Source organism: Mustela nivalis (genome assembly GCF_964662115.1).
Source record: "Mustela nivalis genome assembly, chromosome: 5".
In the NCBI taxonomy this organism is placed as follows: Eukaryota; Metazoa; Chordata; class Mammalia; order Carnivora; family Mustelidae; genus Mustela; species Mustela nivalis.
The window spans coordinates 25,896,944-25,918,584 of NC_139024.1; the positions used below are offsets into that span (position 1 = coordinate 25,896,944).

Here is a 21,641-nt window from a genome sequence, read left to right on the forward strand (position 1 = left end):
ATAGGGGAAGCATGTTTTTCACTGAGTCGAAAGATTAAAGTTGGTTGTAAAAAGGGGTGGGGGACTGAGGGAGAATTATTGGTTGCTCAGCTAATGATTAGATACAGAACTTCAAGGACAAATTAAGAGGCACAAAAGAGTCACGCAGATAAGTGAAAACAGTTCCAATCGTATTAAATAAAAGATGCATTGTTTATCTTTGGTTGTAATCTCCATTTCCATATTCATCTCTGTCTAAGCAGCCACCCCCACCCCCGTGCCCCATCCCTTCCTTAGTAACCCCAAATGGATTCCGAGCTCTGGGCACAACCCAGCTGCAGATCTGGGGGCCCATAGTTTCTCACCTACCAGAGGCCCCCTTTCTCTTCCTCTAATCGTGTCGGGTCTGGGTGAGGTTCTGGCTGAGAAGTGGAAGGTGGCCCTTTCGGGGGAAATATGTTGTGAACCCTTTGGTTTATTTCAAGGAATTTTCAGCAAACATCACGGATCCTTCCTATCGCTTGGACTCCACTAGTCCTGATTTGGCCCTCCTCTCCCACCCACCTCACCCCACCTCTTGCCCCCTTTCCTGCCCACGGACCCACCCCAGATCCTGGTCTTTTCAGGGTAGACCTGGTCCAAGGGGCAGGAACCATAATGTATCCATGTATGACAGAGCGACAGGGAATAATTCTAAAGGACTTCCTCAAGCTGTGGCATAAGTGGAAGCTCACCAGCAAGAGACCAGGGGCTCCTGGTGGTGTTGAGAAGGCCACAGGCCTAGTGTATGGCTCTCCTCCGGGCCATGGCCCCAGGCCCCTCCCTGGGGGTGGTTTGCAGGGAGGCCTCCAGGGTGGAGTGGGCTCAGGGCTTCAATCCTCAAGGCAAAAGCTTTCTCCACTGACTTCTGCGAACACAGTGCAGGGATACACAGAAAAAATATATCTCTTACATGAATGCAAAATATTAGCTCTGTCCAGAAAGACATCTGTGAGGAAAAAGAATATCAAAATCAGAAATAAAAATATTAACAGCAGGACAGACCTTAATTCATTCAGCTTTGCTCTTACGGGTTTGAATGCATAAGCACTCAGTTTATTACTAATATTTAGAACTGAAATAATAGAACTTAGAATCGGTTTAATAAAAATACCAGAACTAACCTGTCTGGCAGCCCGCGCTGTGAGCAGAGTCACCCTCCAACACGGACCAATTTCTCCCTGATCTCTTATTAACATTCCACATTCAAGACAGAAGATTTCATGTTCTTTTGGGACCATTCAGAGCTTTATGGCACCTATAGAAATGTTCATAAAATCTGAGGCTGTGCGAGGCTTTCGACATCTGTATCATTGTTATCAGAACTATAAAAACCATCACCCTCTTGTCCATGGCCGGTCTTGTCTTTCCAGATAATATAATCCAGAAGAAAGTAAAATTGCCACTGATTATTGCCTCTAGTAGACTGTACTGCCCAGTGCCCATGTGTTGAGAGGATGGCCGTGTCAGATGAGGAAAGGGAGGGAGAGCACAAATCAAACTGTATGTCCTGGAGAACTTCAAGGGGAACTCTGTGACACTGTTTCTAGGGCAACTCATTCTATCTGTCAGAAGGATGCTGCCCTAGGTACATTATTCTCTTCAACCTGGTTCTCTGGCCTCCTTTATGGAGGAGTGGTAGTCTCCAGAGTGTAGACAGAGAAGGGAAGCAGGTGCTCAGACTCCCAGCATCTGGTTTAGATGACCACAATGCGGAGAACACCTGCAGCCTGCTTGTCGGCCAAGTCTGGCCTCCCATTGTATTCGATTGGACTTTCTGCCTTGAGCAAGAAAAAGGCATTGTTTATCAGATTTGCCAAAGGATCTCCGGGGAGGTGGAGAGAGACGGGATAAACAAACCTAAAACAAAATGCAAGTGTAAGCAAAGCACTGGGAGACCTTGATTCTATGTGACTACCCAAGGTAATCTTTCAGCCTGACGCAGAGTAAGTAAAGCCAAGGGAGAGAGCCAAGTGTGATCGTGGACCAAGACAGTTTCCCAGAGGTTTTTCCAGAGAACTGGTACTGGATAGTCTCATCCAAACTCAGGTCCTTAGGGAGAGCCAGAAATTAAACCACATTCATTAAGGGTCCAGTTTGTGCAAGACTTTGCCATGGGCTTTAAAAGATGACTAGAGACCGCCCTGTCCTAGAAAAAAACTGGCAAAGAAGATGGTCTTACTACTTATGTACGGAACGTTCCATTTGTGCATTTTATATTCTCATATTTTGTAATAATGACACATTGGGGGAACTGGGTCCCTGCAAATCATACCAAAAACTGGGTTTAGACTCTGTCAAAGGTAAGCAACGCAAACACAACTGACCCAACATTATAAGGCAACCTCATGATTGGTATTCTGGAACAAAAATCGGCGAGCGTCTTTCAGAGACTGAGGAAATCGGTTAGGGATGCCACAGATAAAAAGCTGTTTTGTTAGTTAATTCTGAAGCGGTCCCTCTGTTTTCTTTCCTTTGTATAGAGCCCCAACTAGTGGAAGGCTGGAGAACTGCATGCGAAGAGAACCCTTTTGCCTGGGAGACACCCACCAGTCTTTCCCGCAGGTAAAAAGCCCATGGGATCTGATAGACGCGGCTCTTTTTGGAACGTGGAGTAAAGGAAAAGGTGGGGAGGGAGGCGTGAAACTGGTGGATCCCTGGCTCGTTGCGGTAGGAAGAGTAAACTGGGAGTGATGAAAACGCATTCGATCTTTCGTTTAAAATGAGTCAAGGCACTGGCTAATCTGGAGAAAGAATGTTCCCCCAGTTCAGAATTTGTCTTTCTTGAAGAAGTCTTTTCAAAGAAAGGGGAAGGTGCTCTGGATTGTATACACAGAAAGAAAGGGATCCGGTTTCACAAATGAAATGAGCACGCACTTATAAATGATGTCACACCAGTTGGGAACAGAATGGGTAAGAATGTGCCCATATTAGGGTCCATGAAAGGGCCAGGTAAAGGAGCAAAAGGAAGGGAAGGACTGGAATCTCACTAGTGTAGAATGAAAGAGCAACACCTGGGAAAGAATGACAGATTTTCCTAAAGGAATAGACTCTTTGGGGTTGTTAGATTTTGAGTTTTGTTTGTCTGTTAACTATTTCAAGGAATCTCATCTTTTTGTGGATTTTTAAAGGAATCTTGGCCCCCTTTCCCAAAAAGTACTGATAAAATGCAGGCAGCCTAGAAAGGTTATAAAAATGTAAGATGAATTCATCAATCAGACAAAGTATAGCCTGTGTGCCCCAAGGGTTCACAGACATGCTCGGGGATTTCATGGAACTCCTTCATAAGACTCGCAACTTGTGTGTGTGTGTGTGTGTGTGTGTGTGGTATGTGTGCGCGCGCGCACACGCGCGCATGCACATTTTTTCTAAATTCTGTAACTTTTACCGATTCTCAAAGGCGTTTACAACCTGAAGGAAGAATAAGAAACATCACCATACAGGAATCTGCACATAGACAAAAAACAGTCACGTTTTAACGGATGTCTGTCAGAGTGATCTCAGACTTCATAAAATTTTGTTCTTAGAGAAACCACGTAGAGATACCAAAATATTTCAGTGTATCACAAAGCGGTTTGGCCTTTTTGTCTTTCATGCAGTGATTCTGTGGACAGAAAGTCACGTGAAGGTTCCTGTTGTGTTTGTGCTATGGCATTGGGGGTATCTTCCTCAAACCTCAGCATAATGCATGCGCTGTCTTTGAGCAATTTCTGCACTGATTGATGTCCATTAACCAGCCTTCTTCAGTATGCACTAAACAACATGGTTTGTGCTCAAAAATCCAAAAGCAGTAACAATCATTTTTTTTTTTCAGTAGATTTAAGAGTGGAAAATGGAGGCAAAAAAAAAAAAAATGTTTAACTTTAGGATTTGAAGGCTTACTGAGCACATTGCATTGTTCTCAAAATTAAATCAAGAAATAAGAATTTTAGGGACACCTGGGTAGCTCAGTTTATGATCCCAGGGCCCTGGGATGGAGCCCCACATCCAAGCTCCCTGCCCACCAGGAAGCCTGCTTCTCCCTCTCCCTCTGCCCCTGCTTGTGTTCCCTCTCTCACTGTGTGTCTCTCTCTGTCAAATAAATAAATAAAACCTTTTTTTAAAAAAAATAGGAATTTTGTACCACTTGCTTTATGTCTGTGGTGGTTATTAAATAAACGCTCCAGCCTTTCATGTCGTTTGAAAAGAGGTTTGTTTAAATACTACTTATTTGAAGATCATTAAGTGTCTAGAGTTCAAGGATAACAAGAGTGATAACACCACAGTGATGCTATCCAACTTCTTTTATGGCATTGGCTTTCCCATAGATTTTATTTAACAAATGACTTAGTTGTGAAGAACAGTTGTTATGTTAATCTATCTGTCCTAGCCTTCACCTCCCAACCAGTGGGTTTATTGTACCAAGGGAGTTTCAGGGATAACTAAAGAGCACACATCATCCATAAGTAATCTCCTCTGTCAGTTGGCTTTTAGTCCTACGTCACTCAGATTTTCCTTCTGAGCTATCAAGGTGTACCATCTGTTCCCCCCACCTCAGGTAGGCATACCATGTTTATAAAATTTACAAAAAAGGAAAATAAATAGCTAATCTAAGAAATAATACAAAACTTGCCTGCATTTTTTTTTTCTTGCTCTCTGTGGCTTCTGAGACTGTACTAAACTCACATATTTGATACAAGTGTTCATGTCCTAATTGGAACAATTAGGCAGAGGTCTTCAGGAAAAAGTTTTCAAAAATTGAGGTTTGGTGGGTTTTTTGTTTTTTTTTTTTTAACTCCCTTACCCCCTGGCCAAGATCATTTTAAAAGTTTATTTTAAATATTATAACCACAAACTCTTCAACCAGACGAAAATGAAAGTAGGCCACTTAGAGGTTTACGTCCAAACTAAAGCAAAACGTCTTAAGCTAATCAACCATTGGGAGTTCACTGCCTACTAAACGCAATTACTTTGAAATTAAGAAGGAAGTATTTTAAATATTACATCTGAATTTGTAATTTTTCTCATGCAGGATATACAGAGTCTAGTACTTTTTTCCCTTCCCCTTAGGACTAAACTGACCTTCCTGCCTGAGCAGTGAAACCCCAGACTTGGACTAGAGCCAGCCGCCTTTCAGCACATCATTAAGAACTGTTGGAGGTGCTGTTTAAATGTAAATTTTCCAGCTCCCCACCAGACAGATAGGCAAAGCTAAAGCAGTCAGGGCACGTTTAACACATCCAATTTCCAAAAGGAAGAAAAGGGGGAAAGCTTTCAAAAATATGTGTATCAAAGTGAAAGTTATTGAAAATGAGGCCATTCATCCGACTTAGAATGTCACAGAGTCAGGCATCCATAGACCTAAAAAGACATCCTAGATAAAAGCAAATCTGCAGGGCAATTTAAAGGGTGAGCAATCCCTCAAATAAAGAGGTTTTTCATGCTTTCTCGAGAAGGCAAGCAGCCCAGGAATAAAAGGAGGCCACTTATGTTCCCTATGTCCTAATGAGTAAGGATTTCTTCAGACATTATCAAGGTCCAGTGTGGAACCTGGACCAATAAGAATTATAATGTACATGCATGCAAAAAAAAAAAAAAAAAAAAAAAAAGGAAGGAGGTAAGAAAGAAAAGAGAGAGAAAGATAAATAAAGAAAAGACAGAGGAAGAGAAAGGAAAAAAGGGGGGGGGGATCTGTATTTCTATTTGGTTGATACTCACATTTTAAGCCAATATTGGTTGAGATATGCAGGTGAAATGGACAAGGTCATCTCCTGAGAAGGGTTTTGGAGGCGAGCCCTACCACCACCAGAGAGAATGTTGAGCTGCACTTAAGCTAGCAGGTCTAGGCTTCGTTAAATACTTTCATCTCCCCTCTATTGTAACCTGTGATGTCAGTTGAATGTCGAGCAATGTAATAAGGCAGAAGCAGCCAAGTAATTTGAGATTTCCCCCTCGTTTCACAAAATTGTATCAACATGTACAAAAACACAAGCGTATGAGCGCATGTACACAGTCGATTCTCAATTGCCCGTAATTATGTTCCACCTCCACTGACACTGCAAATTAATTTCTAATTGATTTTAGAATGCATTTCAAATGACTATACCTTCTGGTATGCATTTAGCTTGATCTCATATTACTATTTTAGCACAGACTGCAATCAGAATCAGGGAGCTGAGTGATAATGAATGATAAGGACTGAGGAAGTTGCCGGAGACATTGAAAGTAACCCCTTCAATTTATAAGATAGATGATCAATCCTGAAGCAGGAGACCAAGCAAACATCTTTTCACTGTCTTCTTTACCCTTAATTAATTCTTTCCTAATGAGTATTTAACCCTGTATGCATTTTCAAATACCTTTTCACTGTGGTGGGGTTGTTGTTTTTTCATTAATTTCCACAATGACGAAATGTGCCAAGTAAAATATTAATTGTTAACTTCTTTGTGGCAAAAGTAGACACCTTGGGAGTATTCCTATATTGATGACTTTTCCTACTGATAAACCAGGGTCAAGTTGTTGATAATTTTTAAAACTGTCAGTATATGACTTTTCATATATTTACAAGTTTTCTTGGGACTTCTCTTCAAAGAAAAATATAATCAGATCACATACAAAACAGAATATACAGACGTATCAATACCACTTTTTTCCCATGTATTTTAAACATATACCTATATTTTATTAGAATTAATAAGGTAATTTACATCTCCTCTCTTGCTACTTGTGCGAATTTTTGAAAGAAAATAAAAGTTGACTCTGGACAAGTCTCGTGCCTTGAGAATTCTGACTTTTAGCCTTTTGGTCAGTAGATAACTTTTAGCAAATCAATTCAAAGATCCAAAGAAAATACAGAATTGGTTGCAACAAGTTATCAACAAAAGTACAAGTATAGAAGGGCAAGTTGCATTTCCATAAATAAATTTATGTCGGTTTTGGTAAGTCTCTGTGTCCAGCCCACAAGAGACAGAAATGTAAATTATGGTTTGTTAAAGCCAAGTTTCCAATTCTAGAAATTTGGCCACCTGTTCTATACTCCTTATATCACTTTTTGAAGAAATATTTTGTTATTATCTAGACCTCAGGTTATGTTTTTTAAATTTAAATTTTTATTGATGTATTTTCTCAATCTACTTGGGAAGGATACAAAAATGGTAATATTGGTATCAATAAAAAATAATGTGAACACTTGAAAGGAAAGAGTGGAAGAGAAGAAGGAAGCTATTTCATGTCCATAGCCATATTATTGCCATCGTTAAAGTGGAGTTATAGGAAAAGTAAGAGAGAAAAGAATGGCCTGCATATGTATCCACTCATACTAATTTCAAAAACATGCCAAATTTCAACTTTAAATTTCATGCTATTTATTATTTTGAATCCATCTAAAATTGTTTCTTACTGAGGTTTTTGGACTAGGCACAGGTAATTTTGAGTAGTTGCAGACACCTGTCTAATATGAAATTTTTGGCCATTAGCATAGTTATAATGTAACTTCTCTTAATTTTCAACAAAATATAGTTTGATACTTTTCCTGCAACCATAAAACAAGTCTCTATGTCTATCTATCGTCTGTTGTGATGTGGGGGATTCTTTAAAATGATTTTTTTATTACTAAAATCTTTCTCACACATTGAGAACGTTAAAGTATGTATTGCGCTAAAATTAGTCTTAAATAAGCCGTCTCGTTTTTTTTTTTCCCATGCCATATATCATAACTTGAATAGAATTTAGATAAGACAATAGTCATTAGAACTCCACTCCATATTCTTTCAAATAATATTGACAAGACATTTTCTTGGGGGACTGAACAAGAGGGCCTTTTGTTATTTAACTATTTCTCCTTCAATTTCTGGAGACAAAAAAAAAAAAAGTTGTTACTTAATATCAATTTTTCCTATGAGAGCTGGTAAACCACTGCAAAGCCACTGTGCCTACAATTTCCATAGTTATTGCCTCTGCCTGCCCTGAAAAGTTACCAAAAATGAGATGCCCTAAAACAACAGAAATGTATTGTCTTACAGTGCTGGAAGCTGAAATCAAGGTGTCATCTCTGTCACGCTCTCTGACAGCTCCAAGGGAGAATCCTTCCTTATCTCTTCTAGCTTCCGGCACTTGCCAGCATTGGTGGCACCCTTCAATTGGTAGGTGCTTCAGCCCACTCACATGGCCATCCTCTCTCCAGGTATCTTCACAGAGGCTTTCCTTGTGATTGTCACATGTCCAAATTTTCCCTTTTCGTGAGGACACTAATCCTGTTGAGTTAGGGCCTACCCTAATGACCTCACTTTAACTCGATGGGCTCTGTAAAGACCCTCTTTCCAAATTCACATTCTAAGGTGCTAAAGGTTAAAACTTACACACACACGCACGCGCGCGCGCGCGCGTGTGTGTGTGTGTGAGGGAGGAGAACAAATCAACCCATAGTGGTTAGTACATCTTAGCTCAGACAACTAACTTCTTGGTTTTTGTTTCATTTTGGTTTTTGTCCTAGAAAGAGAGCGCCTCATCATGTTACAGATAAAAATAGAATCCATTTATAAAGATTAAGGCAGGAGAAAGAACCTGGAAGTTGAAATTAAAAACTGTGAAATTTCCTTGAAAAAGTAAATTGTGTTATGTTGCACTATATGAAATAATCACTGAAAAATTCAACCACTTTTTAGCCTATGAAAATGCCAAGTTCTTATGTTCCAAATTAAGAAATTAGTAGAATGAAAAGAGAATAAAGAAGTATCAAAGAAACTAGGGAACAATGGGAAAATAGGAGCTAGGCACAAAGAGAAAATAAAATTCTAAATAAGACAATTTCCTCATTAACATTATTTTAATTTTCAGATTTTGTTAACAATATATACCAACCAACATCTAAAAGAATTTGTTATCACAGCACAGTTATGCTGTCTCTGGCTCTTATTCATTTGTTTTTGGGGTTTTTTTTCTTTGTTTGTTTTCTGTTTTTTAAGATTTTTATCTCTTTATTCGTCAGGGAGAGAGAGCACAAGCAGGTGGAGCAGCAGGCGGAGGGAGAGGGAGAAACAGACTTCCTGCTGAGCAGGGAGCCTGATGTGAGATTTGATCCAGGACCCTGGGACCACGACCTCAACCAAAAGCAGACACTTACCCAACTGAGCCACCAGGCAGCCCTCAGTTGTTCTTTAAACAATCCTATCTACTAAAAATTTTTTTAATCTAAGAAACCTACTTATTTAAAAAAAAAAAACAGTATTTTAACAATACAATAGATTTGTTTGACAGAGTCATTGTTAATCCTCTTTCGAAGGAAGATAAAATAAACTGTCAACTGAAGATAGATTTAAAAGTTCAAAATTTCAGATCCTTCTAAAGATATGCAAAAATTCATCTCTATTGCTAAAAGCAAATCTAATATTCAATAGGAAACAATAATTAGGAAAACAGTTGAAAATTATGTATAGCTGCATTCTAAAAACTCACCATGGGTCTCATTATGTTAATCCTGAGGGGAATACCCACAGGTAGATACAAATGTATTTTTACTTTCTCCCTACTTGAATTTTGCAGCTGTTGTGCATTAAATACTGCAATATCCAATCCAATATACCTGATGAAGAAAAGAGACCAGCTCCACCAGACAGGATCAAACATTTAAGACATATTCCCACAGTGGGGTGCCTGGGTGGCTCTGTGGGTTAAGCCTCTGCCTTCAACTCAGGTCATCACTTGGGGGTCCTGGGATCAAGCCCCACATCCCTCTCTCTGCTCAGTGAGGAGCCTGTTTCCCCCTCTCTGTGCCTACAGCTCTGCTTGCTTGTAATCTCTGTCTGTCAAATAAATAAATAAAATCTTTAAAAAAAAATTTTCCCACAGAGGCTAATTATGTGCTTACATATGAGTTCTTTTTTAAAAAAAGATTTTCAGGAATAAATAGATGGTTTTTATATTTTTAGCTATGCTAACAATAGCAAAGTTCTCACTTCCCTGATTTCTTAGAGTCCTAGAAAGTGCTTAAATTTAAGGACTTGGCACTCAGTACAACTACCGTACTTTTATAGACACCACTAAACCCCTGGATTTGGACACTCTCTGAACTCTCGGTATCCTTATAATGTTATCATTGTAACACTTACTATCCCTCTGGCTGAAAGTCACCAAAGCCCAACTCAAAAGCGACCAAAGCAAAAGGGAATTTAGTGGTTTCTGTAACTAAACTGCTAGAAAAGACTTGACTCAGGATTCGAACAAAGTCACCGGGAATCAGTTTTTTCCTCACTAGGCTCCACTTCTCTGTCTGGGCTCCATTCTTAGGTCACACCTGGACACAAAGGACTGACGGGACTCCAGGACCCTGTTCTTCCCAAAGGAGTGAATATATTTGTCCCAGCCTTCCCGGCAGAAGTGCAACATTTACTCTGATTGGTCCGTCTTAGACCACGTGTTTACCCCTGAATCAATGACTTTGACCACAGGAATAAAATTTAAATCTGGCTAATGCACTGTACCCTTAGGACCCTGCCACAAAATTAAGGAAGGAGTGGCACGGTTCTAAACCAGAAAATGTAGTGCTGGGTGAAAAGGAGTGGGGCAAGGTGAGCTAAGGTTATTGATTTTTTTGAAACATTAACCAAATGGATAGAAATTATAGGAACCGCTATCAGAAAGAGAAATGATGTTCAAATCAGTTTGGTTCTTTGAACCTAAATGATATTTTTAGCTCACTTTTGATTGTGAAGATGATAAATTCCCTCAACACTGAAACGTGCTCTTCAGCGAATCGTAAAGATTTCACTCTCAAACTGCTTTGGGGCGGTTGCGTACACACAGTTCCATCATATCACAGATACCCTTCAAATGCATAATCTGGACAGACTTCAAGCAGCTTTAGACTACATTGAAGGAGATTTCTTGTGTAGCCAGCACCTGAGAAACGTCCAAAAATGAGACTATTGAGGCAAAGGTCCATGGGATTAGGTTCAACACCTTGAATTACATGGGAAATGAACAGGAGTTAGGGGCAGCTGACGGAACGCAGGTGTGGCATGTCCAGAGAAGCTCACATTCTTGAGTCGACAGGCAGCCATATTCTATTCAAGCCCCATTCCCCGGGTGGTCCAGCTAACAAAGCTTCCTGTCATAAAGCTATCGCTCAGTACAAGGCAAGTGCATTGTGAATGCCAGGTTCAAAACAGTTCATTGAAAACCTCTTGGTTAAGTAATTAAAGCAGGCCAAGCTTTGGGAAGTCCTCCAGGAGGGAGCTCATTTTGAGAACAGCTTTCCAATTCACATGTTTCCTAAGCTAAGGGTAAGCTTAGTTCAGATGAATAACACAAGCGCGCGCACACACACAGACACACACACCATGAAGCGTAGGATTAAAAAGGAGAATTGAGGTCAGGGCAAGACCACAGCAGAAGTGAATTGGCTTCAAGAAAACTAGATATTTGGTCTCCCAAACCATCTGTTTATAGGATTGTTTTTTGCTTGATCGCCCCCCTACTTGCCATGTCCAGATTCAATCTATATTAGAAAGATTGCAGGTGAAGTTGCCAGCCTACCAGCCATACAGCTCACCTTTTTTTCTTCTTTGGGCAAACACCAAAAACAACTTATATGTGGTTCAAATGAATGAAAGGTAAGTAGAATTCTATGTCCTGCAGGGCTGAAAACAAAACAAAACAAAATAAAATGTAGTTGTTGTTCCTCCACAATGCACATACATCTACCATCGGTCCAACACACTGTCCTTTGCCTTAAGTCAGGTGATCAGAAGGGATCATTTTTCAAATTCCTTTCCAATTTTATTATTTGATGTGTTTGTCAAGTGAGTTTTACTTTCCTCGGTTTGTAGAAATTGCCTTCATGGTACTTGTATCAGTCTTGTGTGATTCTGCTATAACAGAGTACCACACACTTAGTGGCTTAAGACAACATGAATTTGTTCTCTTAGAGTTCTGGAGGTCAGAAGTATAAAATAATTTTACTAGCCCAAAGTTAAGATGTTGGGGGGACTGGTGCTTTCTGGAGGCTCTGAAGGAAAAATCTCTTTCCTTCCTTGCTTTTTCAGCTTCTTGTGACCACCTACATTGGTTGGTTCATGTCCCCATTCTCCATCTTCAAAGTACATCACTTTCTCCTCTGGCTCTGACTTGTCCTGCATCCCTCTTATAAGGACGACTATGATTACAGTGGGCCCACCTGGATAACCCACAATTATCCCCTAAATGAAGTGTTAATATAATCATATCTGCAAAGTTCTTTTTGCCATGTAAGTCAACATTCACAGGTTCCAGGGATTAGGACATGGACATATTCAGAGTGCCACCATTCTGCCTGCCACTGTTCTTCAGAAAGCTGGGTTCATGTCATTCTATGACATTGTTCTATGCTTTCAATCTTTAGGACGGCCTGCATGTACTAAATACTGCTGGGAATTGTAATATCTTTAAGATAATATGGCATAGTTTATGCCCTTGAAGTGCTCTAATCAAGTTGAGGAGACATACTCATCAGCCAGTTAGAGATGTATTTTTTTAAGATTTTATTTATTTATTTATTTACTTACTTACTTACTTACTTACTTACTGAGAGGGAGTGTATAGGCAAGGAGCAGAGGGAGAGGGACAAGCAAACTTGGAGCTGAGCATGGAGTCCAATGAGGGACTCCAGCTCAAGACACTGAAATCATGACCTGAGTTAAAATCAAGAGTCAGTTGCTCATCGGACCAAGTCACCCAGATGCCCCATGAGATGTGTTAATAATAAGTGGGAGTGATACACAATGTGATTGAGCACGCACTGTATGTTGGATGCTGTGTAAGATGCTGGATATGAAAAGATGAATGAATTATCGTCTCTACCCTCAACCCCCAGAGTAGAGAGACCGGCAGAAGAGAAAAGTCTATATTTACAGAGAAAGACTGCAGTTTTACACCCACAAATTTTCTTATAGGTTGGCTTAGTATGATGGACAAAAACAATGGATTGGCATAGTCCCAGAATGTAGGCTTTTCTAGTGACTTTGCAGAAAGTAGCTGTATATCCTTCGAAAGATCAGTTTGCCTGTCTGATTTGCTCTGGGGTTTAGCAACTTGCTGGTTTTGTTAGACTGTGAATTTTCTGAATACCTTTCAGAATTTTGATGAAAAACTGTTGTCAGGCCCGGAATTGATGGGAAACACAACCCTAGAAATGGAGAAGCTAAAAGAAAAGATTCCAGATTATTCCAAAACTAAGAATAAAAAAATAAAGGAAGACAACAGGAATTGTTACGGAGACACTGAGGTAGTAAAGAACAGGGCAGATTCATAAAGATTGAGCATTGCCTGTCCACCCATGATAGAACTTGCTTTTCTGGAATGACCAGTGTATGTCCAGTTTGGCTTTGCTTGGCTATGGCCATAAGGCACAGACTTAACTCTATAAACTTAGCACTCCTGCTTGTTGACATAGCTAAAGCATTTAAGAGGCTATTTGTTCCCTGGGGATCAAAGTTAACTCCTGCCTGAAAGCTGGGACTTCCTGGCATGGGGCACAAAGTTTTCTGGCTAAAGCCTGAATATTCCTGATTATTGACAAGAAAAATATTTTCATTCACGCATTTAAATTTATTTTTAAAATAATCTCCTAACAGTGGAGGGGGGAGGGCTGTGAAAAAATTTATCTTGATCTATTTTGATGTGAAAAGGAATCTCTGTATGCAATGCTTATTCTATAGTGTAATGTGGTTCACTTTCCAATAGCCTAACTTTAAAGTGTACCCAGGGCCCTTTTGACTCTGAGTTGGGGGTGAATATCAATGGAAAAAAAGAGGCCCTGAAAGTAAAAAGGAAAATCCTTTCTTACAAACAGCCTGAGGCTTTCCCCCTGGAGGGAAAGGCAAAGCTGGACCCTTGGAGTCTTACCTTCTGAGTTTTGAAAAGCTGCTGTTGTTGGTGGGTAGCATTAATGTGCTTCTGGAGAAAAATAAACAGCTTTCCACTGAGCTGTTGGTATTTATGGAAAAGGTGAAGTGGCATTCCTTTTAGCCTCCAGAGTGAAAGGATAAAAAAAAAAAAATGTGTGCATTTGAAGGAAATGGTATCATTTATAAATGATGTGCTCAGGAAGTTTCTGAGGCGGCCAACAGAACTGGTGTGTCAGCTCACAGATTTTATTTTTACCACAGTCGTAGAAATTAAGAAAGTACAGATTTTACTGGAAAAATAAATAAAAATTAAATGGCTGTGGCTGACCTGGGAGCACCGTCTTTCCCTATTCATCTCCTGGGAACAGGCTATAGGCATTTGGTGAGGTACAAACACAAAGCTGCACAGTTTCTAGTGTGAAGAAATGTGGAATAAATCCGTGGGTAGTTTGTTGGTTTCCTCCAATGACGATTGCAAACCTGGAACTGACAAACCTGAAACACAAGGCCATTTTTTGTTCCAGTAGAGTTGGGGTCTGTTTAAAAGCACTGCCTTGGAGTACAATAAATTCCCCTACTTTCCCTAATGGATTTATTCTCTTAAGTTCTTTATGTAAGAAACGCTCCGCCATTTGAACCAATGACATGAAACTGTTGAAAAGAAGATTTATTCACTTCACAGGTTAATTCATGAAAGTGTGGGTCTAATTGTTGCATTTGGCAAGAGGAACTACAACATTTGAACAGTGCTACTCATTTCCTTTTTAACAGCGGCTTGAAATAGATTTATATTTTGCAGCTCCACTTTTCATTTCATGGGATTTACACCCTGTTCCTAGAGCAATCAACAGCCTGTGATTGATGGCGATACCAATTAATTCAAGTGGTCTTTTCCCACGAGCTTATAGAATTTGCCATTACTGCTCACACAATTTACTTTTATGCTTCAGACTTTTCTCCATCTTTTCTTCCGTAGACTTATCCTGAGGTGTTTCTAGGACTAAGCACCTACATGTAGAACTCCTGGCTAACATTAGATAGTTCATAAAATTGACATTGCCTGCTTATGTATGCTAAAAAGATATTCTATGTCAATATTCCTATATGCAACTATCTTAAAATTCCTAGAGACACATAAAGGTTTTAAATGGGCACCATTTAGGGGCGCCTGGGTGGCTCAGTGGGTTAAGCCTCTGCCTTCAGCTCAGGTCATGATCCTAGGGTCCTGGGATGGAGCCCCACATGGGGCTCTCTACTCAGTGAGGAGCCTGCTTCCCCCTCTCTCTTTCTACCTGCCTCTCTGCCTACTTGTGATCTCTGCCTGTCAAATAAGTAAATAAAATCTTTAAAAATAAATAAATAAATAGATAGATAAATAAATAAATAGGCACCTTTTAGAATTTCTGTCCTAGATGACAAAGTTCTGTCTACATCAACAAATACTTACTGGTATGTAAGTGCCATGAGACCTTTCACATGTTTATAGTGATTTTTACCATTTGCCGAGCACTTTTTTTTTTTATCCATTGTGTCATTTGATCCTAACAACAACCCCAGGAATTGGAAAGCGCAATATTATTATCCCCATTCTATCCATGGAAAAAGATAGAGGTTAAATGTCTTGCCAAAGATTGCACAACTAATTACCAGCAGAACCAGATCTTCTGGCTTCCAGGACAGAGCCCTCCCACTCCACCGGGGGGTACAGATTCTATCCTGAGGAACCTCCATTGAGACCACGTAAAACTTTCCATTGCAGGGGAGCAAAACTGCAGATGTGCCACACCCCAGTCTGAATTCCCTCAGAAAGAACAAGTGTCTTGCTTTTAGCTGTTTTATATGTTGAGAAACTGGATACATTTTTATTTGAGCAAGATTTATGGCAAGAGAAAGAAAGAAGAAAGTGGAAAACCACTGCAGTTGCCCTGTGTACAACACCACCTTAACATGATTAGAAAATACTGGCACAGTGAAAATGTTAGTTCAGTCATGTTTCTCTAGTACCAGTAGCTGACTTAATCAATTTCAGAGACAAAGGCCAATTATAACAACAACAACAAAAAAATCATAGGTGTCATTCTTAAAACATTAAAAACCTGGTTACCTGTTAAGAGCATATTAGAGGATACGTGGGTGGTTGAGTCGGTTAAGTGTCTGACTTTGGTTCAGGTCATGATCTCAGGGTCTTGGGATCAAGTTCCATGATCGATCAGCGAGGAGTCTGCATCTCCAACGCCCTCTGCCCTCCTCCCACCTGTGTGTGTCTATGCGGCTGTGTGTGAGTGTGGGAGTGTGTATGCATGCATGCATGTGCATCTTTTAAAAATCTCATAATTTTTACACTATAAGCGGACCTTCCAAACACCTGTCAATTAATAATAGCAAAATAGTTATTTAGATGAATACAGAGATCTGGCAATAGATGTGAGTCATATTGCCTTAAGGGAAGGAGAACATGGTAGACCTTCACTGTTGTCTTCTTCAGGGTACCATGCTGGCCATTTATCACCCAGGCCAGTGTTGTGTCTCTTCAAAAGGTTGTCAATATCCTAGAGCCGTTGAATAGTTTGCCTTTCTTTCTCCAAGAGAAATTTTCTGTGATGCACATTAAATCAGTGGGTCAATTAGATTTAAAGGGATAATACATACGCGGGGTCCTGTCCAGTCATGAAGGAGGAAAGATATGAGTCTGGGGCTGCTGGTGGTCCTCTGCCTCACACAGGCAGAGAGAGTCTCTTCAGGAAGAGAGAATGAAGCCTGAGCAAAGACAGCCTAGCCTGATGGTTTCCTCCCCCCAGTTCCTGTTTCTAATGTTCCCAGAGCAGCCCTGGCTTCTGTAGACCTTCCCATTATTTTGTGATTCTTCTAATAAAAGCCTTCTTTTATCCCCAACTCGTTTAAGTTGGTTTCCCATCAGCTGTGCCAAAGAAAAAGCCTTGACCGACACAGCAGTGGTTCAGAGTGGTGGAAAGGGCTAAGAGCTTAAAACAAACAGCTCTGCTCTTGCATCACAACTACCCCAACCATGCAAACCCAGGCATTATTGACGGCCCCAAAGCTTCAGTTTCTTCTATGTTACGTGCTAATATTAATACTACTTCTGTCATGGAGTAATGGTGATGACTCAGTGGAAGTATGTGTATGAAAGTACCCAGCCATTCTTCCCTAGTGCAATCGTCAATAGTTAGGAATGTTTCCACACCCCCAATATATTATCCATTCATTCCCTCATTCATTCATTCGTTCATTCATTCAACACTTATGTATTAGTCAGATGCCAACTATTGGCCTAGCATTATACCTAGCAGCAAGGTAAGAATGTTAGAAAAGAGGAAGAAGAAGGAGGAGGAGAAAAAGAAAAAAATGTAGGGTTTTTTATTTCAAGAAGTTTGTGGTTCAGTTGGAGAAACATGCAAATTATGGGGTAGATTGGTGTCACAAAAGCTTTGGGCATAAGGAGTGACATCAACATGATGACCTAGATTGTTCCTGACTTCATTCCTCCTCATAAGAACAACTAACAACCATTCAAGAATGAGACACCACTGAGAGAATCCTACAACACAAGGGAAAGGCTGAAGCACCCCACAGCACCACAGTGACAAAGACTGCATTAGAAGGGTAGGAGAAGCAGCCCTATGCTGACTGCGGTTGTCCCTTCTCCGGGCCAGCAGGCATATTCAGAAAGGTCTCCCCTGAGCCTCTGGCTTCTCCATGGGAAAAGAGGATTCCAAAGAGACCACTGGCACTGCCAAAACATTGTGGGTTGCTTCACCAGAACCTCCACTTTGCTCTTGCCCTACAGGAATTAATGGGGATCTGTGGGCTTCAGCCACTGGAGGTGTGACTATGATGGGGAAGGAGACAGGGGTTTTCAACAACCAGAATATGAATCTTGGCAGACCATGCTCATACCTGCAGTGCCCAAGGAGTACCCCAACCAGCATCTTTGCTCATCTACAGAACCAAGTCAGGGGCAAATTCTGATCAAAGAACTCAATGGAGTGCAGATCTGCCTGATGTGGATCCTTAAACATGGAGATTTGGCAGTCTGAGAGCCCAATTTGCCCACACCCAGGCAAGGAGCTGAATCATAGCCCCATCTGCTGCAGAGAGTGCCTTTCAGCTCCATTTGAGCAGAAGAGCTGGTGATGACTCCTGGGACTTGTTTAGCCCAGTAGCACTCAAGCTGAGAGGCGGTCAGAGCTAGTATTTTGCAGAGCAAAGCTATTGGCCCTGCTTGGTCAGAGAATTGGGGTGCAGGTCTGGTTGAGTCGAAATAACGAAGACCTTTACCAGTTTTAGAGCTGCTTCTCCTGCTACACTAGGGCAGGAAATCTACTTCATAACCTCCCCTCCCCATCACTGAATATAGCCTTTAGCCCATCCAACTAGGAAACCTAACCAGAGTCCGCAGGAAGCTGTGTACCCATTCAACAGCCCTATAGAATAGAATGGCACTGGAATAGAGAACACAGCCTGTGATTTCCCCTGCCTGCAGAGCAAAACCACAAGGGAAGATCCTATAGTAAATACAAAATAGGACATGATAAATAAGTCAAAGCATACTATTTACCAAAAAACATCAAAACAAAACAAACAAGCAAACAAAAAACAACATGATAAGAAAAAAGGAAAATGGGTCTACAAAACATCAGAAAACAATTAACAAAATACCAATAGTAAGTCCTTACTTATCAATAATTACCTTAAATGTAAGTGGGTTAATTTCTCAAACTAAAAGACCTTACTTAGTATTCCTTACTTAGTATTCACTAAAATCTATGAGATACATGCTATCATTCTTATTTCACAGATGAGGAAACAGCCTCAGAGGTTAACTAGGTCTGCCTGGCACCAAAACCATGCTCTTAACTTTCTAATTTCTTTTCTCCAACAAATGTGTGGATGGAGTAGAATAAAAGCTACTAAAAATGTTCTTAGAAATATGTTTAATTTCTGCTCTTAAGCAAGTATCTATGTATATCAATCACATACTATTTCTTTAGATAAAAATTGCTTTATAACCAGCTGATATTGTTCTCTTCTTAGTTCAAACCTCATGAAATTTGACCCTGATTAGACAGAAGGGACCCTAGGAGCATTCACACCAAAGCACCTCCATCCTATACACACACATAAAAGTTCTGCCCAAAGGCTATTAGAGAAAATCTGAAAAAATAATTTTGTACTTAGCATACATCTGTCCCTTAAAAAATTACTCTTGCACACATAAAAATACAACTTCCTCGTATAGTCCTTTAAACAATGTGTTTTTATTTGCATTTCCCTATAACAAGTATTTTTAATGTAAGGCATTTTTAGAAAGGAAGAACTGGAGAGAAACTTAGAACAGCAAATAAAAACCAATAAATATGACCTGCACAAACTCCTGATTCCCTAGGGACTATAGTCATTTTGAGTTAAACAGAACTCAAGTGTGCCATTTGACACTAAAATTTTCATTCAAAAGGACCAAGAACCTAAAGTTTTAGAGGCACCCATGTGGCTCAGGTGGTTAAGTCTCTAATTCTTGATTTTGGTTGCCTCTTTCAAATAGTCAATATCTCATCTTCCATCCTTGCTCTCCACTTATGACTTTTGCTCCTTCCTTAACTCTTAAAATAGAAGTTGTGCAGGGGCTCCTGGGTGGCTCAGTGGGTTAAGCCGCTACCTTCGGCTCAGGTCATGATCCCAGTATCCTGGGATCGAGCCCCATATTGGGCTCTCTGCTCCGCAGGGAGCCTGCTTCCCTCTCTCTCTCTCTCTCTGCCTGCCTCTCTGTCTACTTGTGGTTTCTCTTTGTCAAATAAATAAATAAATAAAATCTAAAAAAAAAAAATAGGAGTTGTGCAAAGACAATTTCCACAAACTCTCCATCTTTCACCTGTCTACACCTGGGACTATCTACTCTGCCTTGCCTTCTAGATAAGTGGCTCTATTTTTCTATTTATTGCCAAGCCCTCTACTTTTGTACAAGATTCCATTCTCTGCCACTTTAGTACCCCTTTTCTCTGCTTCGTCAGTTTTTCCCTCTCTACTGGATTATTCCCATTAGGAAAAAAAAATCTCCCACCTTAAACCTTATCCTTCCCTTGATCCCAGTTTCCCATCCAATCTATTGACATGTCAATACTCCCTTTATAAAATCCCTCAAAAAAGTTGTCTCATTTCTTTTCACCCATTCTTTTCAAAATTCACTCTAGTGAGGAATTTACTCCCAATCACTGCACTAAATCATTTGCAGAGTCACCAATGACCTCTCTGCCAACTGAGAAGCCCAAAAGTCAATTCTCAGGCCTTATTTTATTTGAACTACTAGCATTATTTGACACAGTTCATACTTCCTTTTCTTCCATTCATTGTCTTTGCTTGATTTCCAGGACACACACTCTCTTGGATGACCGTCATTACCCTAAACACTCCTTTAAGTCTCCTTTACTGGCTTATCCTCATTTCATAATATCTAAAAGTTGGAGTTGGACTATCTCATAGCTTGATTCACAGACCTCTCCTCTTTTCTAAACACTTGTATATATCATCAAATCTCGTCACTTCAAAAACCATCTATACACTGCTATTGACCTCAGATGTGCATTTCTAATCCTAATCTCTCCTTTAAAATCCAGATTCATATCTGCTCACTCAAAAATGGGCATCTCAAATTTAACATGCCTAAAGTAAATTCCTGTCTTTGTTTCTCATACCATGACTAATTTCTCTCTCTCTCTCTCTTTTTTTTCCTAATTGTGACGGTATACTTCGAATTACTCAGGCCAAAACCCTCCTTTTTATTCACAGTTGTTTCATTGTCAAGAACAGTGCCTAGCACAGAGCAGATGTTTCTTGAATGACTGCATGGGTAGCCCTAATAAAAATACAAATTCTAGAGCTGACACATTTGAACATCAAAAACATTATGCTGAGCTACAGAAACCAGACGCAAATGAGTACATACTGTATGAATCCATCTATATAAAACATCAGAAAAGACAAAGCTAATCTATAATGACAGAAAACAAATTGGTGGATGCCAGAGGTTGGGGATGGGTGAGAAAATTGACTGGGAAGGGATACAAGAGAACTTTTAGGGTTGTTGAAAATGCTTTTTATCTTGGTGTGCTTGTAGTTGCACAGATATATACATTTGTCAAAACCTTTTGAATTTTACACTTAAAATGGCACATTTTATTGTGTGTAATTATACATCAGTAAATTTGATTTCCTATACTTATATTTATAAAAATACAAATTCTGTAGTTTGGACCATATGTCATCAGGGCAAATAAGAGAATGCCAGAAATATGGAGTCTATTTATGTCTCTGGGGTAATAAGATTCACAGTGATTTCAAGTGAAAAACAAATAAATCTCTCCCATAGTTTGGTGCAACAAGCACAGTATTTAGGGAGCACCACATAAATTATTTTTCCCTCATTGACAATGTAAGGAATGTGTTATATCTTTAGGACATAATAGCCGAACATGTCATTGCACAGGTGTAGTTCTTCAAGTTTTTTTTTTTTTCTTTCAGCAAGATTCATTCATTTCTCTTTCTTACTTCATAGGATGTGTAACTAAATGTCTATTAAAATAAAGCCTGCATGGGACGAAGTGCATCTCTAGGAATGCGGAGCCAGTACAGTGCCCTGAAGATTAGTCCATGTCCTGACAGGAAATTCAAAATGGGAATTTAGTACAGAAAACCAGCACTAGTCAACCACTGTAAATAGAAAACTTAACTATTTCAGAGTATTTGAGAAAA

General features: G+C 39.9%; 1 protein-coding gene across 9 annotated transcripts in view; it reads left to right on the plus strand.

The window, feature by feature from the left end:
• The window catches only part of LOC309864762 (uncharacterized protein), a 468,381-nt gene that overhangs the window by 386,081 nt on the left and 60,659 nt on the right, over positions 1 to 21,641 (plus strand). For 4 of the 9 annotated variants that reach the window (XM_082730545.1, XM_082730547.1, XM_082730550.1 and 1 more), the window contains one exon: positions 2,502 to 2,583. In XM_082730545.1, the coding sequence (XP_082586671.1) occupies positions 2,502 to 2,583 (82 nt within the window). Of the gene's footprint in view, positions 1 to 2,501; positions 2,584 to 3,418; positions 5,653 to 21,641 lie in introns of those variants that run through there. The other 5 variants (XR_014311747.1, XM_082730549.1, XM_082730553.1 and 2 more) reach the window with 2 other exon arrangements.